The 25,094-nt window shown below is 40.8% G+C and overlaps 1 protein-coding gene across 4 annotated transcripts in view; it reads left to right on the top strand.

The window, feature by feature from the left end:
• The window catches only part of dnmbp (dynamin binding protein), a 50,328-nt gene that overhangs the window by 5,481 nt on the left and 19,753 nt on the right, over window positions 1-25,094 (top strand). For all 4 annotated transcript variants that reach the window (XM_080873329.1, XM_080873328.1, XM_080873327.1 and 1 more), the window contains exons 2-4: window positions 11,950-12,104; window positions 13,270-13,392; window positions 15,637-17,808. In XM_080873329.1, coding sequence (XP_080729455.1) covers window positions 11,960-12,104; window positions 13,270-13,392; window positions 15,637-17,808 — 2,440 coding nt within the window. In that variant the 5' untranslated portion in view covers window positions 11,950-11,959. The remainder of the gene's footprint in view (window positions 1-11,949; window positions 12,105-13,269; window positions 13,393-15,636; window positions 17,809-25,094) is intronic.

Below are 25,094 nucleotides of genomic sequence, written 5' to 3'. Positions count from 1 at the left end.
GACACCTTCCCTAATTATTTCAAGGTCTCAATGACTAGTTTCAATCTAATCACATTTGTTTTCTAAAAACAAGTTGGTGACACCATGATGGTTAATTCCAATAATTATAGTTTAAAGGCATTTTCAGTTTAAATCAGTTTGTTACATTTTCAGAAATAGCTTAGTGACTTTCTTCTTCCTGAACATTACATCGGTATCGGAGATACCCTCCAAACATCTGTTAACGATTAATCACCAACCATGAGTGGCCGGTGTAGGTTACTGACAGTCGTTAGCAGTCGTTGCCACAGCTGCCTGTAGTTTGCATGGCAAACACTGACTTGTCAGCAAACACTCGTGAACTAGTAGCCGAGCAGTATTTAAACTTGAGAAAGTGCGACTCAAACTGGAATCTTTGAATATTTGCCTTCAAAGTAAAAGTTGCACCTTTAGAAATGTGTTGGTGGTAACAGTGAGGCATAATGTTTGCTTTTTTTGGTGCTTTCCGTGCAAGCTAATGGTGACCGCTGCGATCTAATGATCAAAGCAAGATTACAAGATGTTTCTGTGCACAGCATATACCTCCTTGCATCACGGAATATACATTTTTTGACGGTGGTTGCCAACCAGTATCTAGGCCTCTGTATTAGACTAGTGAAAATCTAGTTGGCTCTGTCATATTGTTACCATTATCATTCTGTTCTTGTATTTATGTGTCCAAAATACTTACGTTACATGATGCCTTGTATATTACTTCACCCTTTACACTTAACTTGAGTATGATTAGAAGTAAAAGGAAGAGTTTTTTTTCTACTGTAGAAATTGTTTGTACTGATATGCAAAGTTGGCATGTTAACATGCTGTCTAGTAGGTTTGGATGCTTTTGCCGTTTTTCTCTGTGTAGTCACTGGGGCCTGCTCACATGTCTGAGTAGAGCAACATGGGTCCGCCAAATATTTAAACAAGAATTTGGCATCTGCGGTCATTTGAATCAGCTCGCCAGATGTGTTCTCTACATGCAGCTGGCTGAGGCCATGGAAGTGCTGCCTCATCTGGATGAAATGCATTGTAAAGCAAGGCTGCGCTCCTATTTCTTCTGTGCCCTTTTTATTTGTTGTTTAGAGCAATGCGAGCTGCTTTTTATGCATGCATGTGCATAAGTTGACTGCTAGAAAAACAATCAGCAAACATTATATTTTTGTACTTTGACATTTTTTTTTAAATTTTTCAGACATTTTCATGACTGATATTTTATAAAGCAGACATGGAATATAACATAGATTAGACCATCCAATCATTATAATATCGTAAACTAAATAATCCCATGTTTACGCTCTGCTTCCGGTCTTTGTTTGTTTAAAATAAAACTCCACTGATATCTCAATTGGTCATGTCATCACCCCACAGGAGGCCTGAGAGCCATTCACTCTATAAACACATGGCCATAAAACCACATGACTTGTGTTGACAACTGTCAGGCCATCTCTTTCTCTCCCTCCATCCTATGTGCTGAAAGACCAGATGGCCAAAAGCGAGACAGCAGGTGTCCCAGTATTTCTTTTTTTTAATATCTAGAACAGTCCACCTGCTTTGATTATGCTGTTTCGGGGTGAATGTGTTTCGCTGGACTCAGCATTCTGGATGGAAGCACGCTGCACTGCTGCACAGCCAGAGTCCCCGGTAAACAAACTCAATGAAAAGACGCCCAGCCAACTCCAGAGGATTCTAACAGTGCGTTAGTGTGCGTTTGTGGGTTGCACAGGCACGTGCCAGCCTGCCACTTTAATATGTCTGAATAGGATGAATGGCACAGAGGTCACGCGTCAGTGCAAGCCCTGTCCTGGAAGGCACGTAGATAATGAGGCAGCGGCTTTATTGTTGGCATCAGAGTTCGTTCAAATAAAAGATACAGGCAGTCAGCAGATCCCACTTCCTCCACTGTGGTCTCACACTGAGTCACTGCTTCAGCTGGAGGATACCTGTGTGCAGGGAAAAACTCGAGATGCCACGCAGCAGTGGCAAAGACGGATGAACTGATGTAGTTGTAAGAACGCGCTGAACTCCTGTCGCGTCGTTAAAAAGCAGTTATGGAGCGTAACAGCTGCAGCTACACAGTTTTGTTCTCATTAGTGATTCCTTTGCTGATTGGTTCCTGAACAATCAACTCACTGTTTGATCTCCAGAATGAAAAAACATGCAATCATTTTCAGTTATGGCTTTTCCGAACTCTAGACAACAGCAAATGCTGGTTTTTATTAGTGAGTGGATGCCACAGCTTTAATCCAAAAGACAGCATTAATCTTGTCTTGAGTTTTGAGGTTTAGCTCATTAAGAGCTTGTTGTTAGCTTGATGGTTGTAAATCGACCAACGCTCATTTTTTTCTCCCAGTAAGTCATAACCGGGAGGAAGCGCGCCTCTGGAACAGATAAAAACATGCGTCCTTCATCCTCTATTCTAAACGCCACATACCTCAGTGCGTTATTTACAAATCAAATTTTGTCTCCGACATGCTCAATATTACTTTTAGTTATATTACTGACATTTCTCTTAAAAAAATGAAACAAACGGAAAAAACCATAAAGAATTAAATTGTGTTAATCTATTTTTCTTAAACATATGCAGACAGACAGAGTTTACTAAAAGGTGAAGACGTTTCAGGGCCATGTCCCAGGTCAGACAGTAGGTTCATTGTGCGACGTGTCAGCTGTGAAGTGTGTGTATGTTTACACTGTGTGTGTGTGTGTGTGTGTGTGTGTCAGCTGTTGACTTAGCTGTCTGTCGTAATCCTGTTACTTTCTACAGGACGGTGCCAAGTGACACACGCTAGTCCCAATGAAGCTGTTTCATTCTCCCTGAAATAATCATTATGTACTGTTGTGTTTACTGTGAAGATGTATATAAACCTGATATTAAGCTTTAATGCAAGTCCAAGTGCTTATCAAGACCTCATAAATCATAATGGAAAGATGAGGTCTTCAGTGAGGATCTTCCACTCTGTGAAATGGCCCTTGTACTTTACAAAGAGGCATTTTATTGCTTTGGGTTAACGCCTAACACGTTACAGTCAATATCATTAATGAACGCATAATAAAAAGAACACGTGTCGATGGCTTCTAGCTTTCTGTGGGTTTTGTTGTGGGTATTTTCTAAAGTTAAAACGTAATCTGTTACCATCCAGCACAGGTCTCCTGTCTTTTTGGTGGAAATGTATTTTCTCCGGACATGCCTTTCCCCCCCCTGACGCGACTTTGTTTTTTCACTCTTGTTTTATTTTTCTTTCATTCAGATCCAGGAAAAATAATCCTCAGCTCTCTGTGTTGTGAGTCAGGATGAGTCACTGACATCTTGAAGTGCGTTATTCTTTTACAAAGTCGGGGGGAAGAAACGACCAGCATGTTGATTATTAGACATGTTAAATGTGTTGTTGTTTTGGTATTTGAAACTGAGGGAACATAATAAAGGAGTATCCCGGCATTCTTTCTGTGTTTTTCATTGTTGGGATGAGTGGTCTGCTGTTTTTGGTGAAAATATGACACTGGCCTGATGAGTAAAATGAGCAATAATTAGCTGAGATGACACCAAACAGGCCGGCTGGGGAGTGTTTTTATAGTACAGCTGGGGCTTATTGTGACTGAGGCAGGGCGATATGACCAAAGATATTTATCATGATATACATTTGAAAACATTTGCGATAACGATATAACTGACGATATAATTGACACTAGACAAAATACTTTACAACTCCACAACTTTATTGGAGCAAAAACCCCCATCAATGTATTTTCACTTAAACAAGCAGCTGTTTTATGTGCTTTAAAGTTATACAGAAATTTAACAGTGCAAATGCAAATCCTTGCTGACAGTTTAACCAAAAGGCATTTCCAGTGGAAATTGGCTGACATATCCTCAGCATGACCATGTATAATATCCGCAAAATTTAAAAAGAGGTTATACACACACAATACGGTAAAATTATGTTGAAGCACAGTACGTATCACTCCGCGAGGCTCCTGCCTACGGTAGCCGTAATGCTCCGACAATCCATCAAGCGGTGTGGCTTCGTAGCTTAGCAAAGTCGTACTGAAACATTTGACAGATTTTCAAGGGCCGTGTTCCACATAAAATCGTTTCGAGGTCAGTAAACACAACCAGAATTCATACATAAGGCACACGGGATTATAAGGGGCACTGTCGATTTTCAGAAAAAGTGTGCCATATTTTCCAAAAAACACGGTAATAACGACGGCCCGCTAGCATGCTCTACCAAAAATACTGCTTTGTTGTGTATCTGACGGACGAAAGCCAAACCAGTCCCACACCACTGAAGTTGGAGCATTTTTACAAACCAATTCTGGTTCATCCGTTTCATTCAACGATCCGCTTTCGCCCTTCTCATTCTGCATCGCTGCCATGCTTTTTCTGCCATGTGTGTATGAAAACAAAGGCACTGCACACGCGTGTTTTACCCATATTATCGTTGCCCAACATTATAACAGTATTACCGTGAACGGTATGATATGGCCCAGCCCTAATTGAGAGCTTCAAGAAGTTTTGCCTTATATTATATATGGGAATATATGTTATGTTTTCCATATTTCTTAACTAATTATATCAAAAACACTAATACTGATATTAATATAATTGATTTTATTTGTGTAATAATGATGATTAGCACAGGTTGATAGCTCAGTGCTGTTAGTGCTTTATCAAAGCTTTGCTTTAGTTTCCACAGAAAGTATAAAAGATGGATGTAGCTACTGCCACGTCGCTTATTGGTGTCTGAAATCCTGTTTTGAACCCTCGAGATGAGCGTTTCTGTCATCACCATGTTGGCTACAATAATAACAGATGTGGCGAGAAAGGCAGGTCTGACTGAAACTGTACGCTCATTGGCTCCTTACTTGTGACGGACAAGTTTTTACCCAGTGAGTATCTGGTTTTGTAACTCAGGAAAAACCTGAGTTAAAAACATGGTGCGACCAAGATTTTAAAAATAGAAATAATTTTCTCATTTTCAATATTTTGTTCAATATAACCCAAAAATGTGTGAATGAGCCCATAAACTCAACAGGAAAGTGGTTACAGAGGTTGAGACGGTAACCTGTTTTCTCATAGACTTCAGTAGGACCAGAGATGGCAATCACAGCAATCGCCTTCTGCTGGTCTTTTGTTTTTTTTAACCTAGAAGCCACCTCAATGTTTACTTTGTACAGCTCTTATGTGTTTTAAAATGCTAATCTCGCTTTAGAACGAAATTTCAGAAACCAGTGGATGATGTAGCAGTCATCAAGTCCACCTTTTATCCTGTTCGTGGTTGCTACCTGTGTGGACGCTCCAATGTTCTGGTATTTTAACAGAGCAGAAAGTAAAGTGGAGGGATGGAGAATAGTTCCCGCATGCAAGAAGCATTTAATCCATGGTTATATTACAAGCAGCAAAGTTACTTTTTTACAGCGAGCAGAGTCGTTCGCAATGTTTCAGGTTTCAGTTCACTTTTCTACAGAGAGCGGTCTATAATGAAAACTTCAGAAAGTACAAAAGCCTCTGTGTTTGCTCTGTCTGTATTTAGCAGCATCTTTATTTACGAGTGCATACACACAGAGCTCTGCAACATCACTTTCATTTACCCCCTTTTAGTTGCCCATAGCTGACTATGAGTAAGATTCCTTTCTTTGACTTTAACAAATGCTTTAAGACTTAAAACAACTCACACATTTATTCACGTGACACATCAACAGTAAGTTCATTCACCAAAACTCGCCCAGGATCTGATTGCAGATTATGTTTTAAGGTTTTATTCTACACATCCAACAGGTTGGGTGTAATAGGCAGATATATGTAGGTTTATACAGTGGACCTGTGTGTAATAACTACAACTGTGTTGAAGTTATTCAGCTGAGTACTGTTATTGTGAGTTGTTTACTTGTAACCTCATCAGATGTAGTAATTTGTGACCTGCTTTTGCACTGATCTTTGTGAACTGCACTGATGATGATGGCTGAAATGAACTGGCTGCATTTGATTAAAAAACGTGTGCATTGTCAGAATGCCTACAGAATTTTCCACTGCTTTCTGCCACACAGTAATTTTGTTTCCTTAGTAAATCTGTTGCTTATTTATAGGTGTTTAAAGGAATAAGACAAATTGAAAGTTGGGCCTAATTAAGGTGTTAGAGGCATGTTATGCAATCAACAAAGTTTTCCACTTCTGGAATAGTTTGATTTTATCAGTTTATTTATTATTATTTTATTATGCGTGTCTGAAACAGAACTCTCTTGTAAATAAGACATTGAATCTCAGTGGGACTATCTGTATAAAAAAAGGTTAAATGTAGTAGTTGTCGTGGTATTTCACTCTTTCTACTCTAAAGTTTGCAATATTGCATGTCTGGGGACTGTTGTGTTGATATTGATTGACACTAGGGCTGCCACGATTAGTCGACTAGTCACGATTATGTCGACTATTAAAATCGTCGACGACTAATTTAATAGTCGACGCATCGTTTGAAGCTTTGTAAGATCACAAAGGACGCAGGAATGAGTAGTAGGATTTAAGAGTGTAATAACGGACTGAAACAGAAGATGGCAGCACTGCATGTCCAAGGATGCCAGCTGCCGTTAAACCCCGAAGAAGAAGAAGCTGTGTCCCAGAATTCATAGCGCAGCCCAGCGCAGTTGTCAACAATGGCGGCAGCTAGTTAGTTTTAACTTTACTCTTATTATTCTTTCTGGGTCACAAAATAAACGTTTAACACATTTTCAGGCGAGAATGTAGCTGTGTAAACCTCAAATATCTGCTCAGTTTATCAAGACACCACATATTTTCAAAAGCGCTCCGACGTTTTCGGAGACGTCTGTTACCCACTAGCTCGTTAGCTAGGCGGGGGCAAGGCTAACTAGAGCCGTGAGAACACCGGACTCCCGGCAAATCGTTTTCAAACCCACCGCTGTATTTCGCTAGTCAGGTTAAACATATATATAAGTCACTTAGATAACTTAAATGTTATTGTTTGGCTTTTTTCAGTATTTTATTTGTTCCTGAGTAAATCGGTTTGGCTGAGATTAAAGGTATAGTTTTTGCACAGCTAAAACTGTCAAGCAGACAGCTGATTATCAGAAGTGTGAGATGCTGGAGAATATACTCCGGTGTCCTGTTATATTTTAGAAAGCAAGGAGTTTATTAAACTTCACCGAAACAATCTGCAAATTTCATTAAAAATTAATAAACTACCATCTTGTCTTTGTTTTTAGTTAGCACAAACACTTCAAGCTGTAAGCTAATGATAGTTATATAAGACCAGATGCTGCTGGTGCAATAAGCTGTACGTCCAATGGATGATGATCTGATTAGTCGACTAATCGCAAAAATAATCGGTGACTAGTCGACTATCAAAATAATCGTTTGTGGCAGCCCTAATTGACACACACACATAGATAGATAGAGGGATAGATTTATTTTCTTGCTTCTAATATCTGAAGTTAATAAGATATTTGATTTTGGCTTAAACCTTTTTTTCCTAGGAACTGGAGCCCTGAACCTTTTTAACTATAACCTGACAGATTTGCATATGACAACACAAATAGCCGCTGCACTTGGATCACACATTAGCCAGTGTTAAACTGCCAACTTGCTTGTAAACTCTGTGCAATGCTGCTTTGCATCAGTATGAAAATACTGATCAGTGCGTTGCATCATGCATGCACCGTCAGCTCCCTCGCCTAAAGCAACACAGGGTATTTTTTGGAATGTGAAGACTTGTGAAGTGACACAAAGAGGACGGCTGTGAAGAAATGTGTCGACCTCCCAGAACTGTACAAAATTTCTTTCTTGTGTGCTTCATGCAACCTTTTTATCTGTAACAGAGCCAATAAACAAGATTGTAGTCATGCTCAAGCATCGTTATAATATTCATTAATGTAGTAAATATTCACAGTGCTACTTGCGTGAAATATTTAGTACTGCGTTTAGCGACGGCACAACCATTTATATTTCTTATCAACAGCATTTCAGGAGTGGAATTTCTGTGTGATATACATAAAAGCTTATTTTTATGTGAACTGCTTCAAATTTCATTCAGACTGTGGTCAGTTGCTATATGCTTCTGCTGTACTGCTGGAAAACTTCTACCTGAAGGCAGCTTTTTTCATCTGCCAGGGCACGGTGGAAAAAGCGGCAGGGGCCGCTGACACACTGACGTACCCATAAATAAAACTAAGAAGCTTGTCTGGCTGGACGTGGATCTGAGGATTAACTTCAAAAAAGATCCAAGATCCCACTTACCCGTGGCAGGAAAGAGGTTTGGCTTTCTGGGTGTTGGTTGTTAGCTTTGCTGCGATGATGGACAAGACCAGGCTGGTTGAAGATTAAGAGACCGAGGAGTAAATATCACCTTTTTTCCTCCCAGTTGGAGATGCCATTTGAGCAGCATAATGTGACTTTGAATATCATTAACATAAACAAATACGACTTTTGCTGGTAAGATCGCCCATGTGTTTCACATTGGGTGATTTTTAAAAAAAAAGAAATTACGGGAAATTTGCTCAATGTTTACAAAACACTTGTTTTATATTTCATGATTCATGATTTATCGTTAAGCAAACCAGGAGCAAACTGCTCACGAGTGCAAACACTTAAACTCTCACACCGTGAACGCATGCCAAACCATCAACCCATTTTATCTTGAGTTTTAATAGCAGACTGCTTTGTTTCAACTTCTGGTTTGGAGGTTTCAGCACAATCAGAATGGATTGGACACTTTGTACGCCACAACTGTACGTAACAAACCAGCCGGAAGTGGCTGAGCTTCGTAAAACCCTGCTGGGTGTGGGTTCATAGTTTGACTTGTGTTTTGTAAAGCGCTTCAACGACTGAAGTTCGAAGTTTGAGTTGAGTTTGCATTGTTTTCATTTGTGACTAGCTTGACTACTCTTGTTCTGTGTCATTGAGAACTTTTTTTAAACCTCTCTTACCTTTAATGATTTAGTGTCATTTACTCTAGGAGGGAAATAAATTCTTATTTATTCATTTCTGACTCACCAGACACAAAATTCAGTCTGTATTTGTTTACAGGAACTGGTCTTATTTACTCCCAGCCTATCAGGCTGTGAGTGCGATAGATCAGTATCATTCATTGTTTCATGGAAACCATTCCTCAGAGGTGCGTGTCAGGGCATGTCTAATCCTTGTGATGTTGAAGATGCAGCTGCTGTTGTCCTGTCTTTTCAGGGGTTATGAGGCGATATATGCTGCTTAAGAAGTTAAGGAAACGCTTAAATGATACAGCGGGTCTTGATGAAAGAAATATTTAAATCCTTACTGACGTTAATATTTTCTTTTACTCAAAAAGCAAGAAAAAATGAATATTTGTATAGACTGTATGAGTAATTTGATATTTAAATTGTTAAATCGCTCTTTGTAAAGATATCTTTCAAGACAGGACTCTTCGTCTGAGCCAGCAGCAGTGACCAAGCAAACTAGAGAGTGATTAATGAGAGGGAGTGATGTTGGCGGTTACATACTCTAATTGTTTGACCACAATTAAATTCAGAAACACAAAAACTAAGTTCACTCATTTGCAGCACTGCTGAAACGTGATGCTGAATGTTGCGTGAATGCAGCTGTCATCTGTGGCCTCTGTTTGTGTGTACGCGTAGCTTTTTATACAGATGTGACACAGACAGAGAGCAGGGACTGCAGTGTTCACAGAAGCTCGATCTGTTCGTGTGATTTCAGTGGGAGAAACATTTCGTCACTCAACCAAATGACTAATGTAGTCTCAGCTGACTGCAATTTTCCCAAACCCCATAAACAGCACATTTGCATAATGGCTGACCCTAGCACCGCTGGCTAACAATGGGCCGAGCGGTCAGTTTCATGATCATTAATATGCAAATTGTCATGACCAACCAATGAGTACCATTCACATAGAGTTGGGGAATGGCTGCAGTCACAGCATTGGAAGATGGCCCCCTCCTCATTCAGAGATGGACTTTTCCTTTTCACGTGAATGGCCTCCTTGACTCCTTGCTCAAACCAGCGTTCCTCCCTGTCCAGGATGTGCACATCATCAACACTGAAGAGTGGCCACTGGCCTGTAGTTGTGAGTAGACTACGGAGTCCTGGATTGATGTTGTAACTCAGCCAGAGGTTGTGTGGTTCACCAGAAATGGCCTTTGAATGTATAGGTGTGTTGTTGTATGAGGTATGCCTGATTTTTGAGTCATCTGGGTTACTTCCTCATTCTCTTTAGAACTACTGTGGCCTGTTTACTGCACAAATAATAATAAGCACCGAACAACATAGTGTTCTTTATAAATGATTAAACGGCCCATTTGTTTTTCATTGCCTGCACCGTTTTAAGCCTCTGGTTGGACCTCTCCCTTTGGCTTGCATTAGTTGCAGCCTCTGCTTAGGTTTCATTGAGGTCTTTATGGCTGAGCGGTGTTGAGTTCACGATCTGCCACACAGAGAGCACCAGTTATGTTTGTTACGCAAAACAGTGTTGGTTAACCTTAACAGTGTAAGAGACAATAACCCGAACACGCCCATAGACGCGGTTGCTTAGGAAACCTCTGTTTTTTTAACAGCTGGTCATCTGCTCCTTTATTCCCCTCGTCGCCACATCCAGGATAATCTGGACCGCATCTCTCTCCAGAGACAGTGGCACAGAACTGGGATACGGTCTTGTCCCCTCCCTTTCAGAGACAGAGACCCCTTTCACTGTGACAAACTGCAGCCCTCTTCTCTCATTTCCAGTCTCCTTCAGCCTGTCTATCCCCACCTGTGGTTAGTCTGACTGTCTCCAGATAATGATACACAAGGCTTTGGATGTTTTGGGTATTTGCTCATTTTACTGATAATTGGAAAAAGTCTGCTACAGAATACAAATGTGAATATTGATGCTCTGTGACCTGAAGTACAATTCATTATATACCAGTTACAGAGAAGCTGTAAATGCATTCATCCATGCATTTAATTATCCAAACACTGTGTGTTGTGCTTTTTCAACCATAGGTTGAGACGATTAGACATAATTGCTGAATTGGTTAAATTTGACCCAGTTATTATACTGGTGTAGTATCCCCTTAGTATCAGCTGAACATCAATTAAATGCCTGTCTGAGTATTTTTGGTGTCCATCCCTTTAAGGCTTCAGTGAACCATGTCACAGAGACTAAATAACCTCAGACTGGTTTCTTAAACATGACAGCGCCACTAAATCTCAATCCAACAGAGCACCTTTAGAATTTGGTGAAACGAGATTACGATCATGGATGTGCAGATAACAAATCTGCAGCTACTGTGTGATGCTGTCATGTCAATATGGGAAAAAATCTCAGAGGGATGTTTTGGAACCTTCGCAGTGATTTTGTTTCTTTCCCATTGAGGTTTCTGCTTGGTTATTTATTAGAGTATTATGATAATAATTATGTCAAAATCTTTAATCATTTGAGGCCTGATGAGTGAAGCTTTATGTCGATGTGATGTAGAACATGTAAAATGCTAGGTTCACTGCATTATACCCAAAACAAAAACAGTAGCTTAAACTTGTGACTCATATCCAGGTTTTCACTGGCTTCACTAGAAAATCTGTTTGCATATTTCTGTGATACACAGCGTCCAGTCGAAGGAAGGAGTGTGCCGTTTGAGCTGCTGTTGCTTTCCTTTGCAATGTTTATTTCCTCAGGAGAAGTCAAAGAAAGAGGAGAATAGAGGAGGAATGTCCTTCAGCCTTCCTAAATGGAGGCTCTCTTTTTCTTTTTCTCTTTCTTGTCTGTCTCCTTTCTATTGATGGCTTCTCACGCTCTCGCTTCCCCTTTCATTTGCTGTTATTTCACCAAGGCTAGCTCTCTCCCAGAGGCTGTAGATCTTTTTTTTTTTTTTTTTTTTAAATGAATCACCCTTTTAATTGAAGTTGTACGTGGACTAGTTTGAGAGTGACCTTTCAAATCTCTCTGTCTGCCTCTGCAGGTTATGAGTAATGGAAGCAGGATCTGTGGTGCGCGCTGTGTTTGAGTTTCTCCCCAGCGTCTCCGAGGAGCTACCACTATTTACTGGCGATGTCATCGAGGTGCTCAGTGTCGTGGATGAGTTCTGGTTGCTCGGCAACAAAGATGGCGTTACAGGTAAAGTGACCGTTTTCGTTATTACTGTTGAGGGACCTGCATGAATAAAGGTTTCCATAAAGATAAATAGAGACACCTACTAAGAGTTACTAAACATGGAAACAAGCTACATGGAATTTTAGTGACTTATTGCTATTTTGACATTCACACACTCATGCACATGATCCTCCTTTCTTCTGTTTGTAACTTAACACTTTCATGACTGATGAGGGTGAAACAGAGAGGTTTAAATTATTAACTAGTCTGGAAATAATCAAGTAGCAATGATTATTTGTGATCATCTGTTTTGACACATGCCTGAACTTTCCTGTGTGTCCAGCCAAACTGGGTATTACACAGTGTTTAACCTACAAGAGCACAACACAAATTCTGTGACTGGTTTGCAGCACAATACATCAGTGTGAGAATAGTGCAGATGAATGCACAGCTAGCGAGTTCCCTTTATCCTGCAGCTTCTGACCAGGAAACCTCCTCACCTTAATCAATTCGAGTTCCAGAAGTAAACCTGGATCTGAAGTGATCTGTGTTAATGTGTGAGAGAAGCCGAACAGTCAAACACCGCTGCTCATGCAGAGGGGAAGTCAACAATAGCTTGTTCAGCTGATCCTGAAAATGGGATTTGTTGATATTTTGTACACGTGTGCAAAATGCCAACAAAAAAAAGTGAGATGGGTGTTACAGCAAAGCTGCAGGGAACAGAGGTAGTGAAGATAGATGAGTTTAAATATGTGGGGTCAGCCATCCAGAGCAATGGAATGCACACACGAGAGGTGAAGGAGGTTGGAGTGGGTGGAGATGAGGCGCTCATGGGGTGCCAGAAGGATAGCAGCAAGAGTGAAAGGGAAGGTTTGGTAGTGAGATCTGGTGTGATGGTTTGGAGACGATGGCACTGACAAAAAGACCGGAGGCTGAGCTGATGATGTGAAGATTTTTCATTGGGGCGAGCGGGATGGAAAGGTAGGGACAGCTCAGGTTGAGTGGATTGGAGACAAAGTTGGAGAGGCAAGGCTGAGGTGGTTTGGACATTTGGGGGCACATGATCTGCTGTGGCAACCCCTAAAGAGAAGAATTATTCAGGAAGGTGTTGTCACTGCCTGACATTTCAGGCATTTTTAGGAGATGTCTTTAATGAATTTACCGATGATGTTCACATCTGTTCCTTCAGGTCAGTTCCCCAGCACCTTTGTGGAAGAGGTCACCATTCCCAGCACCAAGCCTGGAGACAGACTGTATGTGTGCATTAATGATTTCAGCTCAGCAGAGCCAGGAAATCTGTCCCTGAAGAGAGGTACGAACATACTGCATGCTCTCTCACACACAGCCGGTGCTGACTTGTAACATAATAGCAAAAGTGTGAATGACTGCTTTTGGTTTGTCGTCTGATACTTTAAAAAGGCGATTTTGAACTTGTTGTGACTTAACACACTTGTTGCAAACAGTGCTACATATAACACTAACAAATCATGTTTTCTCACTTAGCTTAACACTACTTGTTGATGTCGCAGTACTCAGGTAAACTGATTTTGTGTCAGAATGTTTAAGTTATCTCAAAATTTCAAGTTATTAAATCGAAATTTTGAGATTCCTACCATGAGATTTTGAATTTTGAAATTCAAAATCTGTTATCTGATTGACTGGTAGGTATGAACTCCATGTATACATTAAGGTTAAAGCTGTACTAAGGTGTAAAGGCATATTAAGTTGGTGGATTCTAATTTCAGTATATTAGACAGAAATGAATGGGGGAGTCTTACATTTCTCTACGGAGGTCATAGCTCTTGCGGATTAGCGACCTACCAGCCAATCAGATAACAGTATTCCTTGTTGCTGGGGTACATTTTTCCCCACCTTAATGTATATCAATATGTTACAAGCATTCATCCGTCAATGTAGTCCATCCATTTTGCACAAAGAATAAAGATATGAAACTCAATACAGCCTTTAGAGATTGTATCTCTATTCAGCTCATTGTGCTTTTCTGCATGTAAGCATGATCGGATCATTCTTATTCACAATGCTCAAAGATCAAGGCCCAGTGAAATATTACTAAATATGTCCAATTTTATTCATATAACATAAAACCAGCAGGTATTTTTTGATGGTAGCTGCTGTATGTACTTAAAGAAAAGAGATGGGCTTAAATGATAAAAACAAAGCTGATTCCAGAACTGGCCACTAGATGTCCTCATTGGCAAAATTTAAACCAACGTCCCTAGATGATGATTTTTTTTGTTTTCTCTGCATGTTTCTGTTTCTCATTGTGGTGTTTTTTTCTTCTTTTTTTACGATTTGTCACTTGCAACACTCTCAGGCAGACAGCACAGATGTTTGCACAGATCTTTTATATTGGTAACACTTTTCATACTTTTAATGTTATTAGTGCTAGTAGTAGCAGTAGCCTTAGAAGTAGTTGAATTAAGTGACCTTTCACCCTGGGAGTTGCTATAGAACAGTAAAAACCCATGCGACTACACAAAAAAAATACCCTTTTTTCCATGTTCTGTTGTGTGATCTTACCACACTGTTCTTCATACTCTGACTTATTTGATCAGTTTTTATTTTCCTTGTTCTTTTTATATGATCAGTTCCTATTCAAATTCCTTATTTACTTAATTACTGTGTACTACTGAGAGATGGCAGTTTTGTTGTGTGTGAGTATTCATGTAATGACAAGAAAGATCTTCACGATTTTCAGAATTCAACTGATTTTAAACAACAGAATTTTTTTACTTCATGTAGCTGATCACTGCTGGTCGTGCTGAAGCATTTGAATCCAACTGTAGCAGATAATTAGTTAATAATTCACCCAGCTTTCTTTTATTATCCCTACATACTTATCATTGTGTTTGCCTTCGATTCTTATCATAGCCCATTATCAGCCGTAGTCACTTGTGCAGTGCAGTGTATGTTTGTATTGTCATAAATAGTAGAGGACACATAGGAAACAGTCATTACTGGCCATCCGAGAGTTGAAGCGTTCATTTCCAGTATGATTTCCACGGTCAGGATGGCTGTGTGCCAGTTTTGGTCCCAGACACAATGGGAGGTGGAGCTGCAGGTCTTTGGAATGTGACCTCCATGACTCCTCACCATCCAACCCACATTCCCATAATCCCGGATTCTCCAGTTCTATGTTAGGGACAGTGTAGACCCAAAACAGGTTATTAAAAATGCTACAATTAAGCAATTTACTTGAGCCAAGCAACTTGATTTCACACAAAAACATGAAAAAAAAAATCAATGTTCTGCAAAAAGTGAAGAAAAACAAGTAACTATATATCAATAAAATTGCTCTTAGTTTATGGCCGCACACAAGCAGGAGAGCTCTTGTTTAATTGGTTGAATAGTAAGAATATAGACAACATCTTTACTGTAGATTTATTTAGGGAACTAGCATGAGCTCTTGTGTGCTTAATGTGTATCTTATCAACAGTCATTTAAGTGACAGAACAGAAACTCTCTGTCCTTTAATAATCTTATTTTCATTAATATCCAGATTAAATTAAATCCTCTTTATTCTCTGTCTCTTCAGGTGATGTGGTAGTTGGGGAGGCAGGAGGGTCCGTGGACCTCGGAGAAATCTGGCAACGTGGCTGTAATGCCTGGGGTGCCCGTGGTCTCTTCCCGACATCATGTGTGAAGGAGCTGACCCTTTCGTGCCGTTCCCGGCAGCTGTCTGAGCGCTCAGCCCAGGCCCAGGCGTCAGAGCTCCCACCTTATGCTCTAGGTCAAGCCCGGGCCCTTATGAGCCTCCATGCGCAGCTCAGTGAGGAGCTGGACTTCCGTGAGGGGGACGTGATCATCATCACAGGCCTGCCTGAGCCGGGCTGGTTCCAGGGCGAACTTGATGGCCGCAGGGGAAACTTCCCAGAGGGGTTTGTGGAGCTATCAGGTCCCCTTCGGTCTCCTCAGGAACCTGTAGACTCCCAGTATTTGAACAAAGACCCTCAGCCATGCATCTACGAGGATGCCTTTGAGGCTGAAGAGGGCAATGAGGAGGCAGGAATGGAAGAAGAGGAGGAAACGTTGAGAGAGGAAGAAGAACAAAAAGTAGTAGAGGAAGAGCAGGAGGAAGAGGAGGGCGGAGTCTATGGAGTAGCACTGTATGAGTTTCGAGCCATGGAACCAGGCGAGTTGGACTTTGATGTGGGGGATCGAATCCGTATTGTCGGCACATTGGAAGATGGTTGGCTGGAGGGACAGGTGCGAGGGCAGCGGGGTATCTTTCCTCATCGCTTTGTCAAAATAGAGGGGCATGTTCAAAAAATTGCAGAAGAAACGGGTGTTGTTGAGCCGGAAGAAGAGAAGGAGGTCAGCAATACTGAACACACCTCTGATCCTTTATGTCTCAGTGATCCAGAGAAAGAGTGGAGCATGTATGAGGATCACACAGTGTGGGACCTGGACTATTTTGAGAGGGCTGAGGAGCACCGGTGGGCATGTGAAAACCAAAGTACTGTTGCTCAGACTGGTAACGCAGGGCAGACAGACTGTGGTCAAAGGGCTGACTCTCAGCCACGTAGACCTGCCCCCCCAGCACAAAGGGGGCCTCAGAGGCCGAAATCCACTCCAGAAAGGCCCAGGCTGCCACCACGGCCTAACTTTCCCCCACATAGCCATAGGCAGCACGTTGGCCCAGCTACTAGCAGAAATCTGCCTACCTCTACCAATGGTAACCATCAGCATCAACAACCCAGGTTAAGTCATAGCCTAACACTTCATAACACCCAACCTGGGTGGTCTAAAGACAGCAAATATTACCAGAGGCAGCAAAGAAAGAACGCCTCCATCAATAACAGAGGTCAGGTATTAAACAGTGTGGAGGGCCAAAAGTATAAGAGGCTAACTCGCCATGCAAGTGCCAGCGATGCTGATATGATGAGCTCTGAGATCCGCCTGCGTAACCAACAGATGACACGTCGCTCTAATGGGCTACTGCCTTCATCCGTAACCTTAGAAACCTTGGCAAGTTCGACCAGTGACCTGGAGACGAAGCTGTCACAGCAGCTCTTTGAATTTGAGAAAAGCTTGAGCAATCAGCCCCATATCTCACGGCACTTTTCTATCGTGGACTACAAAGACGAAAGGGATATCATTCGAGGCTCCTCACACTCTCCTGTGTCCCACCTCCTGCAGTCTGACTCTCACTCTTTGGAAAGACGCAGAACCCTCCGCCCTCCGCCTCCTCGTCCCAGAGCCACGCGCCCACCAGCTCCAGCTGCGTACAAACCGACTCGCCCGGCTCCACGCCCTCCTCCCCGGTGCCCGAGACAGAATCGCACTACTCCTCCAACTGGCAACTCCCTCATCAACACACCCATCTTTTACACCCCTGACGAGCCGGCTGCAAACCTCCTCGACCAAACAACGGGAGGCCAGGTTGAGCAGGGCGACCCTGAAGCTGCCCAGGAACATGAGATCCAGTGTCAGCTTGAGGCAGAGCAAGAGCTGGAGAGAGATGGAGAGATGGAGCTAGAGACTCAGACACAGAGGGAGGAAGAGGAGGAGGAAAGGCAACAGCTGTTGCTACGGCTACAAGAAGTGGAACGCGACATGGAGGCTTACGCACACACGGCGGAGGAACTCAGGGCAATGCTGGAGGAGGAGGAGCAGGATGAGACAGCCCGCGTCCAGGCCTTGGAGAATCTAGAGTTCTGCAATTACACGCTGGAGACGCTGGCCCTGGAGCAGCAGCAGCTACAAGGTAAGATGGTAAAACTGTCGGAGGATCAGGTTACATGGGATTGCAAGTTTTATTGGGCGAGACCGTAAACTAGGTATTCTCAGTAATGACGACATGATAGAAGTCATTGGAGTTGGAGGTGAGGGCTCGATTTTAAACTTGTAAATATCTCAAGGACAGATTAAAATAGAGCTATGGGAAGAGCTGCAACAGTAAGTCGAATAATTAATTAGGTGACAGTCAACAAGAATCTAATATGCAAATATTCTGATTATCGATTTATCAATTAAATATTCATCATCTGGAGACAGAAGTTTGGATATTTGTAACTATATAACAGTGCATGTTACAATTGTTCAACTGCTATTCCCAGCAAATGTATATTTATTTAGTCTGAATGTGATATTTTAACAGAAAGTTAGAGATGCTTCTTCAAAGTGCACATCGGCATCTCCATGTAGATGTTTTCCACAAGTTTGACGGTTTGCTTACAGGATGAGTTGCATACACACAGAAACAATGCAGAACAAATCAAATCTGAGGAAAATCTTGTTTTTAGTTGATGTCATAGCTGCTCTTGTTGCCCGTGGGTTACTTCACGGGATAATCCTCATTCGCCAAAGACAAAATGTAATATAAAAAGAATTTTAAAATGAGACATTGGTATTTACTAGATTTCCTCTTTGACCTGGGCCCTGTGCTTCGTACGTCGCTTACTACATCCAAGATCAAATGAAACATCCAAGATCAAATCATCGCGCTAACCGTGAGCGCGCTAATCCGGTTCCCCGAACACACCTGTTGTTGACGATTAGTATAGCTGGATGAAGTAATGTGAGATCACTGGGTGGCCCAACAGGGGCTACGCATCGATAGTAGAAACATTGATCGGCAACCCTTTGATTGGTCGGCGAAAATGTCGAAGGAGCGCGCTCGGTATTTTTCGGCAGCAGAGCAAGAACTCTTGAGTGAGGGATTTCAGGAGTTTCAGAGTTTAATTAAAACGCAAGGGAACACTGCAAAGGCTGCAAAAGCAAGGAGAGAGGGCTGGCAGGAAGTTGCTGACAAATCAAACTCGTAAGTAATTCAATAATAACAATAATAATGGAGTGGATTTATATAGCGCTTTTCAAGGCACCCAAAGCGCTTTACAATGCCACTATTCATTCACTCTCACATTCACACACTGGTGGAGGCAGCTACGGTTGTAGCCACAGCTGCCCTGGGGCAGACTGACAGAAGCGAGGCTGCCATATTGCGCCATCGGCCCCTCTGGCCAACACCAGTAGGCGGTAGGGTAGATTTATCATATCACACCATATTATCCAATATTATATTACATTATATTATATTATAATATGTTATATTATATCCCCTTTCACATTAGAGCCACAACAGGACCCACTAGAACATGGGGACAAGTAAAAGTGAAATATAAGAATATTCTACAGAATGGTAATATTTATCACTTATATTGCTTGTCGTCTCTTGGAAAGAGACCCTGGAATACTCTGTTTGTTTGTTCATAACAGCAACCAAGAAAAGGGCAGAGCAAAAAAAAAGACAGGTGGTGGTCCTGCACCCCCTCGTCAACAAGTTGGTTAAGTGAATAATACCCTCACGGGAAAATCGATATCTCTCTATGAGCACACTGTCGCGCTGAGCTAAAGGATCCTGTCTGTCCCGCAATATACGCTGAATTCTGAGGACTCTCCTTATCAATCTTGCACCTTCCGCAATGGGTTGCTCGCGTAAACGGACAGGATATGACTGCGACAGACTTCCCAAATCCACCTTCGCTTTTATAGCCGTGGTCTCTCATCTTGATTACACGAAGTAATTTACAATTACTACTCTGAAATATGAATTACATCTGTAATAATCACATACATGTAATAGAATGTTAATAGTACATTTCCCTTTTTTAGGGAATGACCTGTATGTATCTGTGTGAAATCAATAAAAGGATCAAGTGCTGCATTATCTTTGGTTACAGTGATGTTATTTATTTATGGTGAAACAGTGGTGGAATATCGCTGTTGCTTTCGTATAAATGAAGCGGACATACCTGCGTGGCCGCGATCTAATCCTGTTTACATAAAGTAAACCTGCTCCCCAGCAGGTTTACGCTTACGGCTCTGTTGCTATGACAGCAAGTCCCGGATGGGCTTCGGGGAACCGAACGATCCAGGATCACGCGAAATCGTCAACAATCTAATCCAGCTAACTCACTTAGCGCGGTACGAAGCACAGGCCCCTGTTGTCCAAATCTCTGAGACACACACTTGTTTTCATATCTTAGTGAGGACATCTAATTGATATAACGCTTAAGCCCAACCTTAACACTTAGCCTAAACCTAACTACAACCTAACTGTAACCCTCACACTAAAAGCACATTTTGAGTCTCAAACTAGTGGGAACAGGCATTTTGTCCCCATAAGGGACCGTCGCTCCCCACAAGTGTAGTAGCATTCCAATCTTTGGTCCTCACAAAGATATCTAAACATGGTGCACACACACACACACAGACACACACACACAGACACAAGACAAATATAAACATTTTAAGCCAAACATCCCTATTTACTGTCTGCAGTCATCAACGGAAGGGGAACTGTATATTTAAATTAAGGATTATCATAACTGTCTGTCTGTCTGTGGTGTGTATGTACATGTCGGGGGGGGGGAGGGGGTTGCTTTCCCTCCGTACAGTGCTAATGATAAAACTACAGCGAATGTGGCAGAACCACTGTGGAGCGCCTTTACAGTGAGGTTTTTATTGCTGTTCACAGTTTTTGTATCTCGTTTGCTGTCAGTGATTTCCTGCTTCAGCAGTAAATTATTTCCATAACTAAGTGTAAGAGTATCTTAAAAACGTAATTATTTGATTGGTAAATAACATGAAATTAAATGATCTTCGTCCAGAGTTGTAGATAAAATAAACCAGCAGTTGATAGATCACTGTCATTCAGAGCTATTGGGCTTTCATTGCTTGCTGCCGTCCGGGCGCACTGTGCTGTCTTTGGTAGCCCAACATTTTTTCACATAGATATGAATTGCATTCCTGCACATAGTGAAAGGGTTAGCAGTGCCACATAAGTGGCTTTCGTACTCACTCCAAGTTTCTCCCTCTGGACCTTTTCCCCTGTTTCCCCCCTCCATCGTCGCTTCCTTTCCAAGATGAGTAAAGATCCCGGGGGAACTGAATGGGATTTGGGGAATTTTGTAATAGCATAAAGTGGAGACGGAGCATGGCCCACTCTAGAGTGGGAACCAAAGTGTGGTTGTGGCGAGCTGTGACATGGCCCGTGGCACAGCTCTCCTCACTGTTTGGACTCAGAAAGCAACGGCACACAGAATGGCAGGTGAGACTGAATTCTGTGGGGATGTAAGAGATGTGGTTATTAGATATTTACCAGTCTGTGTTGTATTGACTGAGTAATTTATTTTGGTTTGGACGTAAGCTGCACAACCAAAGTTACGGTCCCTGTGGGTTATAGCAGTATAGAAGTTGAAGGTTTAGTGCTACTCTGAAAATATTAAAAATATTCACTTATAACAAAATATTACGTTATAAAATATTTTTCCTATCATAGCTACCACTTCTCAAGTTTTATATGGCTATTAAGGTAAATCCTGCATCATTGTAATAAATGATTTTGAGGTATTTTCCCAGCAGATAATGTCTTTAAACTTCTATATGATAAGGAGTTATATTATGCCAATATTTATCTACATCAGATAATTATGTCTGATATTATTTATGCCCTGAAACCATCTAGCAATGGGCTAAAATGTCCCATTTTTAGCATTTATACCCTTATAACTCTTATGAAGCATTGTATGATTTTAATTTCATGACAGAAGAGTAATTTATATCCACAAAGCTTGATTTTATTATATATATATATGATGCACTGTGCAAGTCTTGAGCCACCCCTCATTTCTTTATCATTTGCTTCTGTTGAACCAGCCTTGATTTTTGCTAAAATGATTTGGAGCAATATTTCTCTAGGATCTTTGGAGGTCATTCAAATTTTTCCGTGGACATTGAAAATGAGGGAAAAGGCAGCCAATCTAGTCCTTGCACCTGACCATTTTCAGAGGATTTTATTGCAGATAAATCACTTCATAATGACCTAAAGATCATTCAAACATAAACAAGACACCTAAGGAACCAGTGTTTCTAGACATAAATTCGACCTTTAGGCACTTTGTACTAGCAGCCTGTTGCAAAAACACAGAATTTTCTTTAGTGGAATTTCGAGTCAAATTTATGTGTAGTTTTCACTTTATTGCGTCACTACACATCCAAGTGCTTTACACAGGGATAGGAAGAGGAACACAAAGAGACATTTATAACATCTAAAATATATATCCTTGCTTGTCAAGCATGCGATGCATGCCTAAACAATCATGATAGAAATATAACAATACTTAGAAGTGGAAAACCACTATAAACTTGGTAAAAGCAAAACAACTGTAAAACTATGGGAGGAACCAATCCTCAGCTGCTTTACTGTCCACCGTAAATGAGTAATCTTTAGATAACATGCTGGCATTGGAACAGCCTATTAGAGAAAGACAAACTGTCTACAGATGAATAGTATCTGAAAGCCACGTACTTAAGAAATATAAAGATGGATGACTTTTATCGATAGAATTGTACAAACTCAGATTTTTTTGTCTTATATGCTTGTTTACATGCATGTTTCTGTAAATTGAATCACGTATTTTTTCCACGTTCCCAGTAAAATAAAAAGAAATAAGAGATGTCTTTTTTTCCCAGGACCTTTTCACAGTAGTGCATTTTGATGTCACCATCTGAGAATGGATTAAAATGACATTTTTATAGTAGCGAAGCTAAAAAAAAGGACACTTAAAAAATCTGATCCCTATTTATCTTCTGTTTGTATAAACAGCACTGTTTATTACTTTTTTCATAGTGAGTAAGTATATCACTTTGTCAACAGTACAAGCAGACCAGATAACTGTAGTATGGGCATGTACTCGTTTAATTAATTAATACACTTTAAAATAGTTTTTTAGTCTTCATTAAGAAGCCTTAAATCCAATCACTCATAATGATTATATTTTATCAATCACTCTCCTGTGCTTTTGAATTCTTGGTCTTGTGTTTGCTACTAAAACCTCAGGGCAGGAACAGGATCTGGTGGCTACAGGTTCCATTAAGGGTCATACAGCCACATATTTTCTGTTTCCTTACAACACTGCAGGAATTCTTTCACCCTCCATTCACAGCAATAAATCAGATATTCAGTCTCCTTTTTCCTTTGGTATTTGCTGAAGAGGAAAACAGTGTTTGACATGATAATCAAAGCATTGCAAAGAAAAGCTTTTAGTCTACAGTGTAGGTACAACATTACATTTGTCTTTGTTATTCCCATTTAATGCTTGGATAAAGGTGTGCACATATCAGGAATTCTTTCAGGATCTTTGTAGCAAAAAAACTCGTTTGTCATCCTGATGCTATGTGTCTGTATAGACACACGCGCCACTTAGGAATGAATGCTTTTACAGGGTGTGTTTATAAGTGTGACGTCAAAAAGACAATAGAAGCTTATTGTGACAAGGCAGGGAGTAACTTCAACACTGCTCCGCCTTTTATTTACTTTCCTGAGGCCACTTCAAACCCATAAACAGGGATAATATTTTTGAACACATGCTACATTAATCAGGGTTTATTAATAAGTTTTAAATGCTAAACACGTCCCTTTTGGGGTGAAATGTTAAACGATATTCCTCCCACTGAAAATGCTACATCCAGATGAACAGCATCAATGTTTTGGGAACAGCGTGTTATAAAAAGAGGAGAAAAATGCATTTAAGTATTGTTTGTATGGCTCAAACCTATAGCTGATGATGCATGTCACAATATGGTATATTGAGGTTCATCATATAATCTCGATATGATTTCTTTCATGTGCAGTTAGTATGAGTTTGTGGATATTGTAGGACAAAAATGTTTTATGTGATACGACTGTGCCAAAAGCTAATGTTTTGATCTTTTTGTCCAACTAGTACCATATGTTCTATATGCTATAGTAATTATGTGACAAAGCCTGTTTAAAAAAGCCTTTAAAAAGTGCTTGGTGGCAGTAAACAGTGCTCCCTTTCTTACAGACAAGTGCAGGGTTTTCTTTTCTCTTTAAGCTCTTTGACCTTGAGTACCTTTTAATTAAAACGCCTCCCTTCAACTTTCACGACACCACAGCCCGATCCTGATCTGTTTGTCACGGTTTGCAGTATCCGTGTCAGATTCAGGTTTCCCTCAGTTGGCCCACTATGAGAAAGTAGAAAGGCTTAATATATGACCTTATTTCTGGATGTTGCTTTTGCAAGAAATCTAATTATTAATCAAGTCCCGCACATGCACGTAAGCGGACGCAGCCACAGAGAGGAATGCTGTATTTGACATTCCTGCAGCCAAGCACACAAACACAGTTTCGGTCGTGTTCTGCTATTGAAAGCTGAGATGTTGAAAACTGATAATTAAACAAGTCTGATGTAAGAAAAGAACAATGTCTAAGTAGGATTTCTATACTCAGTCCTACCTTGTGAAACTGAGGATTGACGGATGAGTTGCTAAATCATGGATATTAAATACTTACAGTAATCAAGACTAAAAACAGCTGTATTTTGTAATGTATTCACAGACTCTGAAGTCTGTTTTAGCTGCATCTGTGCTTGTGTTTCATTTTGACTTTTCTTCTCTGAATTTAACATTCGTAAAGCCTTTTATTGAGACATAAGCTCTGGTTTTATAAACTAGCCTGGTTTTATTTGCCCTGTAATTCCTAAACTAGGTATTCAGTGAACCAACCAATTATGTTTTAGATTAAAACTAGTTCATGTCTATGTTTCCGTGTGTATCACATAAACATTTAAACATTTTAGTTTAAGCAGGTCCCTTTAAACCTGTCCCTTTGGAACTGATGGAGATTAAGGGAGGCGATCTTATACTCCCGCTTTATGAATAGCCCAGTTTTTTTCTCACACTCAAAGGATCGTGTCTCTTCTGAGAGTGGGGACAGTCTCCAACAATAGTTCATTGTACTCACCAGCAGCTACGTTTTCACTAGCTGCTCTGGCTTGATCAGGCTGCATATGCTTTCAAAGACGTTCCCTCTCCACACTCGGTGAATAAATACAGATACTTTACTTGTTTGCTGCTTCACACTCATCTTTTAATCATTTATACATTTAAAAGCGAAATTCTTTCCAACGACATCACGTGGCAGTCTTTGTGCCTTAGTGGTTGCACTTTCATTATATGCAGGGGCAA

Source organism: Rhamphochromis sp. 'chilingali' (genome assembly GCF_963969265.1).
Source record: "Rhamphochromis sp. 'chilingali' genome assembly, chromosome: 22".
Lineage (NCBI taxonomy): Eukaryota > Metazoa > Chordata > Actinopteri > Cichliformes > Cichlidae > Rhamphochromis > Rhamphochromis sp. 'chilingali'.
Note: the sequence above shows the minus strand (reverse complement) of the source record. Positions and strands in the feature narration are given on the sequence as shown.